The sequence below is a fragment of the Myxine glutinosa genome, chromosome 10 (genome assembly GCF_964187855.1).
Source record: "Myxine glutinosa chromosome 10, kmMyxGlut1.1, whole genome shotgun sequence".
Lineage (NCBI taxonomy): Eukaryota > Metazoa > Chordata > Myxini > Myxiniformes > Myxinidae > Myxine > Myxine glutinosa.
This window is the reverse complement of record NC_136270.1, coordinates 108544257-108557161: the sequence shown is the minus strand read 5'-3', so window position 1 is coordinate 108557161 and position 12905 is coordinate 108544257. Positions and strand designations below refer to the sequence as shown.

The 12905-nt window shown below is 39.1% G+C and overlaps 1 protein-coding gene across 1 annotated transcript in view; it reads right to left on the bottom strand.

The window, feature by feature from the left end:
• Positions 1-12905, bottom strand: part of LOC137433382 (voltage-dependent T-type calcium channel subunit alpha-1H-like) — a gene marked incomplete at its 3' end in the record, with an annotated part of 532188 nt that overhangs the window by 441663 nt on the left and 77620 nt on the right. The window contains exons 2-3 of the mRNA XM_068125712.2: positions 9115-9226; positions 3689-3822 (exon numbers count right to left, since the gene is read on the bottom strand). Coding sequence (XP_067981813.2) covers positions 3689-3822; positions 9115-9226 — 246 coding nt within the window. The remainder of the gene's footprint in view (positions 1-3688; positions 3823-9114; positions 9227-12905) is intronic.

The window sequence follows — 12905 nt, the reverse complement described above, 5'->3', positions numbered from 1 at the left end:
ATTCAAAACACCTCACCACCACGTAATTCTAAATACCTCACCACCACGTGTGTTAAAACACTTCACAACCACAGCAACAAAAGTTTGAGGGAGTAGTTCAGTGACAACACAGACACTGCCCAGATATGTAGATATGTAGATAAATGACTGTACCTGAGTTGCTGTTTTGTCATGGTTTACACCAATCATAATTCAATCAATTATTTTGCACAAATGTATTTGTAATATATGTGATATTACATTTATAAACAATTGAAGTTGAAGACTTAAGTTGAAAAAAAAAACTTTTCAAAAAAACAAAAAGAAAAAGGAACATTTTTTCAAAACAAAATTACCCTTAGGACATTCACACGGGAGAGATAGGTGCATACCAGAAGTTTGGTACGATTTCACAAATGTTTGAAGGAGTAGTTCAGTGACAAGACAACACAGGACAGACACTGCACAGATATACATATATATATATAGATATATATATATATTGGGATCAAAATATAAATATGAGGCAAGAGTACAGAAGGTCAGCTTTTATTTCTTAAATATTAGTTTATTTTATTTCCATGTATCTATGTTTTACAATCATAGAACAATATATTTTATGTTCAGTCTCCCCATTTAAGGTAAGCTTAAGTATTGGACCAGATTAACTTAAAGTAAATTAAAGTTCTATAATAGTTAGTATTTAGTTGCATAGCACTTACATGTAATATCTGCATCGAACCTGTGACCCATCGACATCACCTATCTCTTTGTATCTTTACTGCAGCCATTTTCAGTTGTTGTTTGTTTTGGGGGTTTTCTGACTTTAGTCTCCTCTGCAGCAAGTGAAATGCATGCTCCATTGGATTTTAAATCAGCAGATTGATTTGGCCAGTGTAAAACCTTCCACTTTTTCCCTGATGAACTCCTTGGTTGTGTTGGCAGTGTGTTATGGGTCATTGTCTTCCTGAATGGTGAGGTGCCACCCAATGAGTTTGGAGACATTTTCATGTACATAGGCAGACAAAATGTTTCTGTACACTTCTGGATTCATTCTGCTGCTGCCATCATTGGTTACATCATCAATAAAAATGGGTGAGCCAGTTCCAGAGGCAGCCATGCAAGCCCAAGCCATGACACTACCTCCACCATGCTTCAAAAATAAGGTAGTGTGCTTTGGATCATATGCATCTCCTTCCTTTCTCCACACTTTCACCTTTCCATCGCTTGGGTAAAGGTTTATGTTGGTCTCATCTGTCCATAAAACTTTGTTCCAGAACTCACTGGTTCACCTCTGTACATGTTGGCAAATATTCTAATTTGGCCGTTCTATTTTTGGTGCTGATGAGAGGTTTGCATCTTGCAGTGTAGCCTTTGTAATTCTGCTGCTGAAGTCTTCAGCAAATGGTGGATTGTGATTTGTGATGATTTTACCCCTGTACTCTGGAGGTAGCTGGTGATGTCACTGACAGTGGTTTTCAGGTTTTTCTTCACAGCTCTGATGATTTTTCTGTCATCAACTGCAGTTGTTTTCCTGGGCCAACCAGGCCATTGTCTATTGCTAAGTACACTAGTGGCTTCTTTCTTTTTCAAGATACTGTATTCCAAAATTTTTGGACTTGCGTTGCCCAATGATTGTGCTATGGTTCCTAATGAATTATTATGCTGTTTCAGCTTCCAAATTGCTTGTTTTTCTTTCATAGACAGTTCTCCAGTCTTAATGTTGGTTTTATGCCTCCTGCACCCCCCCCCCCCCCTCCCCAAGACAAAAGCAAAGACTAAAACCAAGAATGGACATTAACAGCACTTTTATGTGAGAATAACCTTTGAAACAACAAACACCTGATCAACAAGAAACACCTGTCAGTCATTTGTTTCAATATTTATGCTTACCTAAAATGGGGGAACTGAACATAAAATGAATATTATTTTCCTACAATGGTAAAACATATGTGTATAGAAATACCAATAAATAAAAGATGACCTTATGTACTCTTGCCTCATATTCATATTTTGATCTCAAATCAGATCTTTCAGGTTTGCCTCTGAGTTTCAAATCAGATCTCAAATCTCGAGTATATGGCAATAACAACAATTTGATTTCACTGTTCCAATACTTATGGAGGGCACTGTATACACTGTGTATATGGTAGTGGCGGAGAGTAAATGGGAAATGTCGGTGTTTATGGTTGTTGTTTTGAGCAGTTTGTTATGAGGCTATTTGGTTGGTTGTGTGTGTGTTTTTGTAAGTGTGTGTGTTTTTGCATGAGTGTGTGTGTGAGTACAGTTGTGACTGAGAATGGAAGAGAAATGGAGATGGGTTTATGGTTATTATTTTGAACAGTGTATGTTATGAGGCTAGTTGGTTGGTTGATTGTGTGTGTGTGTGTGTGTGTGTGTGTGTGTGTGTGTGTGTGTGTGTGTGTGTGTGTGTGTTGCTTTTGCTGTTGAGTAGTGTATGTTGGGTGTTTTTTGTGTGGGTGTTTTGTGTGTGTGTGTGTGTGTGTGTGTGTGTGTGTGTGTGTGTGTGTGTGTTGCTTTTGCTGTTGAGTAGTGTATGTTGGGTGTTTTTTGTGTGGGTGTTTTGTGTGTGTGTGTGTGTGTGTGTGTGTGTGTGTGTGTGTGTGTGTGTGTGCGTGCGCGCGTGTGTGTGTGTGTGTGTGTGTGTGTGTGTGTGTGTGTGTGTGTGTGTGTGTGTTCTTTTGTGTGTTTTGTTGTGTGGTGAAGGTCATAAGGGTGAGTGGTTGGTTGTGTGCTCCACCATGTTTTTTTGTGCTGTGGATTCTGGGAGTGGAAGCTGTTGTTTTGTTGTTGTAGTTTGTGTTCTCGCCGACTGGGGATGGGGGTACATATGCATCCAAATGTAGTTGCTACATGTGGAGGCGTATGTGCCCCTGCTGGCCCACCTTAGCTGTCCGTATTGAGGTAGAAGGGCCGAAACAGGGTGATGCTGAGGACCTCGACTGAGGACCCGGTCAGTGAACCACATATATATAATTTTTGTTATATGCCCAAAACGTCAGTTAACTGCAGAATGCAATGTGTGTGTGTGTGTGTGTGTGTGTGTGTGTGTGTGTGTGTGTGTGTGTGTGTGTGTGTGTGTGTGTGTGTGCAGAATATGGCACAACTTCCTTCAAAATACATTTTACATTTGCTGTTAATTTAGAGGTCGATTGGGTCTTTTGGAGGAGCAGGCATTTGGCCAAGCATCATGGACAAATTACAATTTATATAGAAGGGCCATTTATAGTGTTGACCATCTTGCTTCAGTAAGAACCACCATTGTCTACATCTGCCTCTACAGCGCCGGGAATCCTTTTTATGTGATCGGATCACATGTTGCATGTCTGTGTGTTTTTACATTAATATTTGCATGTTGTTTTTATTTTGAGAATCAGCATTTCGTGCACAAATTGAGCACAGGGGATGCAATACAAGCTAGTAGCGAAGGAATGTCTGTTGGTGGCTTATTTGGAACCAATCTGATGGAATTGTAATGCTAAGCAGACCTTTTCTTAAAGGCCAGGATAATTTTCTAAACTACAATAAATCTTTAGCCTTGACTGCACAAATGGCTCAGTACGACGAGTATGTATCTTAGGCTTTGAATAATAATATTAATAATAATAATGATAATTAAGCAGAAATCATCTCAATAGCATGTTTTACTGTAAAATTGCAACAAAATAACAAAACACATGTTCCCTACCCAGATAAAATGATGAACATATCCAGTCGGTTCCAAGTGTCGCCAAGATAGCATTTCTTGCCAAAAACGCCCATCGCTGCCATCTTCACCAGCATTTCCGCAGCAAAGAATGAGAATATGAAGTCATCAAATGCCTGCACGGGAAGAATAGTTGAGAGAGGCTGGGACACAGTCGGGGAGCGCTCGTTATAGTGAAGTTAGAGAGAGGATGAAATCTGGACAAAAAACATTAAAAAGCAATTCCGCCTTAGAATCCAGGAATATTTAGGGCCAGAGAAGATGAAGTGCTCGACCAGAGTCTTTGACCTTCGTGTATTCTTCACACACCATTTCTCTACAACATATCACTCTGAAATATCATTGTTGATATCCTTATTGAGATAGCTTTTGTGGCGTCTCAAAATCGCAATCTTAATGCAAAAATTCATCTTACATTGTACAAAATTTCAAGACATTAACTGAAATATTATACATTAAAATGGTGCAGCTCCTTTCAACAATGCTCTGTACAACCTTCAACTGTAGCGCAAACGAAATACATCTTTAAACTCCCATCTACATTTTTTTTATGGTAAATATTTATCAATGCAAAAATAATCCCACACTCTCTGGATCTATTTGAGTGTACAAGCAATGGTAGATCATGTCCATTAAGTGCACTTGGGATCGCAGATGATCAATGGTTATACTTTGTTAAACAACGGTCAATACCACAATGGCAGAAGTGTAATTATATACTCTTTAAGTACATACAGTACATTATTTTGATCCAACAAAAAAAATACAACGAAAAGTTTTAAACTGGATTGTATTCATAGAATAGTTATCCCATGCGGTCAACTTGGTGTGAGCCAACTCTTCTGTTTTTTAAGGGTTTTTTCTTTGATCCAATATGGCTGCCAGACTACATGACGTAAAATTTCAATTATTTAATATAATCGTTGCGTAGATCACACTCAATATATTTCAAACACATCGGACTAAGCGTTGTACTTGTCGAATTATGACGTCATAATTAATAAAGGCACCAATGACGTCATCGTTAACAACACTTATCTCCCATGCAAAGTTCTTTACAATGAGCCACGTTTGATTTTTTTTTTCATTGAGCGGTTTCGGAGATAGAGGTGCAACGTTTTTCGTTTTTTCAAAGATGGCGCTTGTACACGTGATCTATGACGTCATAGTTATGAATTTAAAAAAACATTCTATAGGAGAATCCGCTCCGATGGTGCAAAATTTTGTGTCAATCGGACCAATGCTTGCTGAGAAAATGAATTTTTCAAATGCAGACACGCACATACGTACGCCATACATACATACACTACCGGTCAAAAGTTTTAGAACACCTCAGTTTTTCCAGTTTTTATTGAAATTTACGCAGTTTAATGTCTCAATGTACTCTGAAATTAAGCATAGAACAAATAAACAATTGGAGATTTTTTTAAAATCATAGAACCATTTTGTTTAACAAAATTTAATTTAAATTTTTGACAAAAAAGTAGCCACCTTTTGCAGATATAACCGCCGAACACACTCGTGGCATTCTTTCCACAATGGAAATCAAATATTGTTCGTGTCATGACTAAATTTAACTAAATTATGATCAAGATCAAATTAAATTAACATGTTGAATGAAGAGGTTTAAATTAAATTAACAACAAAAAATCGTTTTTAAAATTTAATTCACAATCTCATAAGATGATGGAATCTCGAGATATGTGATGGGTATGCCAACAGATTACCTCACAACCTGGATGGAAATTAAAAAAAGGATTCATTAATTTATGTGCATCGACATCATGAATCATCATGCTGAGTTTCAAAATGATCCGTTGAGCAACCTTGGAAAAGTAGGGAAAAAGAAAAAAAATGTTAATGGGACCCACTGACTGCCTGGCTGACTGATGGACATTGTTAGGGCTTTAACAGCTCATCTCGACTTCTCCAGCTCATCTCGACTTCCCCATAGACGAGCTAAAAACAAAACATTATGACAAAACTAAACACATTCTTGAGGGTCATCTGAAAACTTTGTGCTCGACTTTATTGAACACGGTACGGCCAATCCACAAAGATTAATTCTGATGCAGACGAAAGGCAGTAGCGTCCATTGTTCCACATATCCATCCTGGAATTCATTTCACTTTCACCAGCGAGGTAACAAGCGGAAGAGGGCAGCATGGTGTTCAGAGCACGCACAGGTGCTTGCACGGCCCCATTGTTGTTGTTCACAGTCTCCTACCGATATCTCCACAATGGTTCCTTCATCTTCAGATGCCAGAAGGAACCACATGGCGACAATTCAGGAGAATAAGGAAGATGTGGATGAACTTAAACCACCCCCACTTCTGCAGAAAGGATTGGATGTCACTTAGGTGATGACATGCTCTATTGTCCTGAACAAAAATCATGCCATGCTTTGCCTATTCATGTTACTTCCGGTGCAACTTTGGACACCTTCTTTCCTGGAGCACCTTCACATAATATGCTCACAAATAACAGATGAAATGCTAGCCTTAAGGTACAGGTGCATGGTCATCCAAGAGGCTGATGTTTCCTTTTTGATAAACGCCATTCTATCGAAAAAAATGTTTTTTAAAATTTGGAATATAGGGAAAAAGCTCAACAGAAAGCACTTTAACCAGAAGACCAAAGTATGTAGTAAGCTTTGTCCAAATATGACATGCAACTTCATCCAAGGGGCAAAAAATATCATATTTTTTGTGCCGAAGGGCACATTTTTGGGGGGTGGGGGGGAATTATCCTGGTCCCAAGGACATAACATACAGTCTATCACACTACTCTTGCTGTTTCTGACCTAAGACATCATCAGGAAGACAAAACCAGCTTTGAATAAAGGGCTTGTGAGCAAATATTTTGTGACGTTACACAACAACAAAAGGAAACCCAAGCACAATTTTTTTTTCTGAAAACCATTGAAAATTATTAATCAAAGTCTAACTTGAAGGGAAAAAAAATAAAAATTTGCCAATCACAAAGTGTTGAAAACAGCAATAAAGTGTCGATTTTTTATTTCACCAGTGACATCACATCATGAACCCAACTTGATCCAAATGGCAACTTCCATAGAGAAACGGTGGTTTACATAGAGAAACGGTGCATGTCGAACTCAGATTCTGATACAGATTTCACCATCATTAGCAACTCTGAGGTTCTCAGAATGTCGAAATTGATCAGTGTGATTTTGAAGAAACTATTGAAGCCAAAATAAGTCATAGAAACGGTTTTGGGGGAATTGTGGAGTATTATCATTTTGAGCCTAGTGCGAGCGATTCAGACGACGATGGTGTTAGTGAAGATGGTGGTGTTATGTTAGTAGTGCAGATGAAAATGCTCGTCACATGTTCACAACAGATTGGTAGGTTTTGTTTTTCCTTTCAATTGACAATTTATCAGGGATTTTGTATTAATTGATAAATCAGTTATATTACTCCAGAATAAATATGGCATGACACCGCACAAAAATGATACAGCACAAACACAGCATGAACATGACACAGTACAGACACAGCATGAATGTGACACAGTATGGACACCGCACGAACATGACACAGTATGGACACCGCACAAAAATGATACAGCACAAACACAGCATGAACATGACACAGTACAGACACAGCATGAATGTGACACAGTATGGACACCGCACGAACATGACACAGTACAGACACCGCACAAACATGACACAGCACAGACACGGCACAAACACGACACAGTATGGATGCAGTACGAACATGACACAGTACAGACACGGCATGAACATGACACAGCACAGACATGGCACAAACGTGACACAGTACTGACACCGTATGAACATGACACAGTACTGACACCGTATGAACATGACACATTACGGACACCACACAAACCTGACACAGCACAGACAGCACAAACATGACACAGTTCAGACACTGCACGAAGATGACACAGTACAGCACCGCAATAACATGACACAGTACAGACAGCGCACGAACCTGACATCGTACAGACACCGCCCAGGCACACTCGGACACCGCCGACCAAATGGACGATTAATGGTTTGTCCCTCCGTAACAGGCTGACCCGGTATACTGTATATTACACGGTCATCCCCGTTTCATGCTTCCCTGAGTTGCCATTTGTGTCTGTAGTCATGCTGTGTCGTATCCATGCCATGACCCACCATTGTGTCCATGCTGTGTTGATGCTGGGTCCGTGCTGTGTCGATGTCCCGCCCCAATGGAGGGGAGATATAGGGGTGGTGGCGAGGTGAGACAGGCCAACACAGGTGTTTCATTCACTGCTAATATCACCCGTGTCCATATGCTGGTAGCTCGGTTGAGATGGTGTTACAGTTTCGGGCAATGGCTGTTTCTTCTGCTTAATCCTCTCTCAATCATGGCGGATAAACACAAGGTCTATAGCCATCTCTGTTGTTTTATAACAGTGCTCTGTAAAATGTTTTGAGCACAAATGCAAACATTTTGTATGCCTGATCCACACTCTAGGAATTTCACACAAACCTCATCCAATTTCTGGCAACCCTCGGATCTTTCGGCCATTGGTGTAGCATGAAACCATCTTGGTTTGTATTACTATAACCACCAAGGACGCATCGACCCGGCATATTTGTAGAAATCTGAAAAGTAATTGCCATTTGAGTTAAATCATAACACAGTGTAAACTGTAGCCAGTATGGCTATAGCAGTCGACTTCATGGTGTGACGTCACAGCTAATAATGAAGAAGAAGAAGAATTCACCTTTTAATCACAAAATTACCGACTTTATAAATCACAAATCGGAAAAAGACATATCATAGCTATTTTGTCGGGTATCACGGCAGAGGTTAGCGTCGAGATGGTATGAGAGTTTGGGTTCCCCTTTAAAAGGTACCAGGAAGCAAGGTTAAGCAGAAAGCCTGATTTGTATAAATATAAAATAACCCAGCACATAAATTAGGGAAAGTAGATGGGAGATTCACCATGAACATCACTGGGGAGATGAATCAAATGAGAGAAAGCCTCAACCAAAATGACTTCTCCACTTATGAGAGTAATCTCTCCATGGATTACTAAAGACAAGAATAACCTACAGCATAGAAAGAGAAAAGCAACATGAAATGAAATCAGAATAGCATGAGGAGATTACGGAGAGAAAGACCCAATCTGCAGTTTCCTAGAGAGGCTCAACCTTAAATGTTCATAAAAGACCCTGACAACCGATGCTAATCGGACTAGCTCAATATTACTTTTCCATGTACTATATGTATAACAAGGATTTTGTATTTATAATAGTAGTAAAATGCAAAGTTTAGGAGTTGCAACCTTTAAGGCCGAATAAAAAAAAAATACATGAGTTTATATTTTATTTACCTCGTTGAAAAGTCTCAAAATATTTAAATTCAGACGAACTTCGACCTCACCTGCAGTACGATGCAGCGCTGAGAGTGACAAGCCATCTCCGCACATGGCTGGAACATTCCCAAAGTCGCACAGTTCAGAAGGATGACCAGGATGCTCGCTCGTTCAAACCATGTGGCTTCGCAGATTCAGTTAAGATAAGCAGGAAAAAGCGAATTAAAGGAAAAGGAGAACATTATTGTTTTTGATGCAGATATTTAGGCTCGCGTGGAAGAGCACACACAATAACAGAGGGAAAGGGTCAGCAGGCATGAAGTGGGAGGAATGGGAATGGATTCACATTGTATAACAATAAGCATTTCAAATTCTAAGGCTGACAAGATCAGGGCTGTCAGGGGATGGCTTCGAGGTATACACCTGAGTTTCAATCTTCACCCAGCTATTAACTGTATTTGTTGTGTTTTTCAATATGGGAGCCAGCTACTGGAAAGACGTTAACCCAGAGGAGCATCGGTGGATTTAAAGACCCCATTGCGTCTTTGGTGAAGAGTAGGCGAGCTATCACCGGAACCTTGAAAATATTTAAAATTGCTGTCACTTTCAGTCAAATGTCAGGCCTGACCACCCAATTTGTGAAACCTTTCCCTGGCTGAACCTTCCTTGACGCACAGAGATGGGAATAATTGGGACCGTAAAATAAGCAATAGTAGTAGTGTAGTGGCTTGAGCATCACATCACATGCAGGAAAAGTAGAAAAATTATTTTTAGAAAAAAATATTAGAAAAATTTGAAAAAAGGAGAAAATGTAGAAAAACAATATTAGTAAAAAAATGAAAAGAAAAAAAAATAGTAAAAAAAAGTTTTTTTAAATAGTAAAAAAATAAATTGTAAAAAATAAATAAATAAAATGTGAGATTTGAACATGTAGTCTTAGCATTTAGTTTAAGTAAAGTACTCAAATGGGAATGCTAAACTAAGATTAAAAAGAGGAAGAAGAAGAGCTATGCATTATCCCACACACACTATATTAATACTAAGGAGTGCAATTGCTTGTCTTAACCAAAGCATTTCTTTCTTGTCAGCTTAATGGAACATAACGATGGAATTATAAGGCACGTAAGGTTCCTTAAGAGCTACCCATTTAATTATGTATTTTTATTCTTGATTTATGCCTTAATTATACACACTGGACTCTGAGAAAGTTCCACCGATGAGGCAATGCTCCAGGATGGAGCACAGCATGAGATTGGGAAGCATCGGTTTGTGGGAAACTGTAAAACCATGAGGGCCTTAGTTGGACAAAATCATGGCATCTCCAGCTCATATCACTAAGAAAATGACACGAACCGGTACATCAAGTCGACTTAAATGAGAAAAAAAGAACGAAAGAGGGAAATAAAATCCAATTTGAGGTCATTACATGCACAGACTGTGCCATTTGTTTAGGAATAAAAACAGCTTTTCAATATTGCAAACCCTTCTAAAATCCTCAATAACACATGTCAGGTAGAATTCAGAGCAAATACATAATTTAAATCAGTTGTTACATGTCCTTTTAGATTTATTTTATATTATCCTCCCACATGCAAGATCAAAAAAGCTTAAAATAACTAATATGAATGGACCATTTTTGAGCCATCATCTGGCTGGCCTTCTGTCTAATGCTTCCATCAAATCAGTTTTGTTTGAGTTCCTTTGGATATCTGGTGAGACTGCCAAGCATAACAAAACGAGCCCATGAAATTGCTTCTCTTCAATTCCACCGATGCTCAACGAATGTATGTAAACTTAAAGCTGAAACAGACTCACCTACTTAATGTGGTGTTCCGCTTGCGTGGCACCTTGAGAAGGTCTTTGGTGTGCATGCTGGAAACCATAGCACACCTATACCAAAGCTTTGCACACATGGACAGGCATCTTAAGATCAGCCAGACCTCACGACGATGCAGCGTGAACGCAAAAACGCCAAGGTTGTATTTGTATGCAACTCCGCAATGAACTTCACATCCAGGTCTTGATTTAAAAACTATAATTATTGCAAAATTACCAAAAAGACAAACTATCAAAGGTTGTGTTAAAAAATACAAACAGAAAATGATTTTTGTTTATGTCGGTCAATGACTTTTCTCCTTTGGGTCTTGGACCTATTAATAAATGGCTCTAAAATATGTCCACAGATGATCCGCCAGAGTGGTAGAAGCGGAAGGGGTCAGGAGTCAGGGTCAAAAATGTAAAACATTTTAACCTCCACCACCAAAGGTGGATCGATGGATGTTGTTTTCACACCCATCTGTGAACAGGATATTTCAAAATGTAGTGAGTGGATTTTGACGAAACTTGGTGGACAGGTTGGGGGTGTGACAAGTACGAATCGATTCGATTTTGGTGAAGATCCGAATACCGATCAGGATACGAGAGATTTTCGAATTTTCAAGTGATTCTTCACGTTGAGTGATCGGGCCAAAAACAATAAATAGCATGATGTTTCAAAAGGTTGTGGACAACCTATGATAAAAAACTTGGTGGATGAGTTGTGTAGGTGACAATAATAAACCGATTCGATTTTGGTTCAGGTCTGAATCCAGATCATTAATCCAAATCCATTCATTCAGGAATGAATGATCTATCAGTGGGATACAAAACGTAAACTGTTCAACCTGGCGGAGGTATACTCTCTGCCGAGTGCTGTTCTCGTATCCGTTATAAAGTTGTTCAATGTTGCAGTTGCAAACTCTGGGAGTCCTATCAATCAGGATGTTGAATTATCATTTCTGCTTTTTCCTTAAAAACGAAAGCCTGCCATCACACTGTAATCCCTCAATTTTTATCGCACACAACCAATCTTATCTTATGCTCCACTATAACATAAGGATGATTGGAGCGGACATTTTTACATTTAATTTCCCGCAATATGGGGAGATTGCATTTTTTTTTTCATCAAAATAGGTGATACAGGAAACTGTAAACTTGCCACATTTGATAATCCAAAAATATTAGGTCAAGATTTAAAATAAGGAAAAACAGCAAACAGTTTGGCCCATTTCCAAAGGAGAGAGAGAGAGAGAGGGAGAGAGGGAGAGAGGGGGAGAGAGAGAGAGAGAGAGAGAGAGAGAGAGAGAGAGAGAGAGAGAGAGAGAGAGAGAGAAAAGAGAAAAAAAACAGAGAAATAGAAATGAGTGGAGGAAACACAGTAACCTGTAATTAAGAGGGTTGAATTATATAGGGTTAATGGGGTAAGAAAGGATTGCAGGTCAAGATGGGGATTTATTTATCTATCAATGTCCTTAGAATTAGCATAAAAGTACATCAATTGCTCATATTATCATTACTAGGGCATTGCCCGTACTATATCTATATCTAAAATTATATCCCCCCCCCTCTATTTACATGAAATGGTTTGGTCCAAAGCGAACGGCTTCCGGAGTTTGGTAAAGAAATCGCCATCGCGTGCACAAACGCGCAGGAAAGCGAATGAATCGCAAATTCGTTTTTATTAGTTTTAAAACATAGTTTAACGCCAACATAGTTTGCAAACGTGAAATAAATGAATACGCTCTCAAATGTGCCATCCGAGGCAGAGTGTGTCCGCCACGTTCGGCACACGCGATAGTTCGCTGCTCTCTGATTGGTTGAATCGTTTTTTGGACATAGCTCGGTAAGTAATTGTCCGATTAATATGAAACCTTGAAAAGGCACATCCTCGGGTCCCCAGCAATATACCTGGCAAGTTAAAAGTATATCGGACCCGTGGTTGTCGAGAAACAGCGGTCACAGACAAACGTACAAACGTACAAACAGAGATTACTGGAATTATAGATAGATGGTAAATGTAAAACTGCCCCAAGAGCTGTAA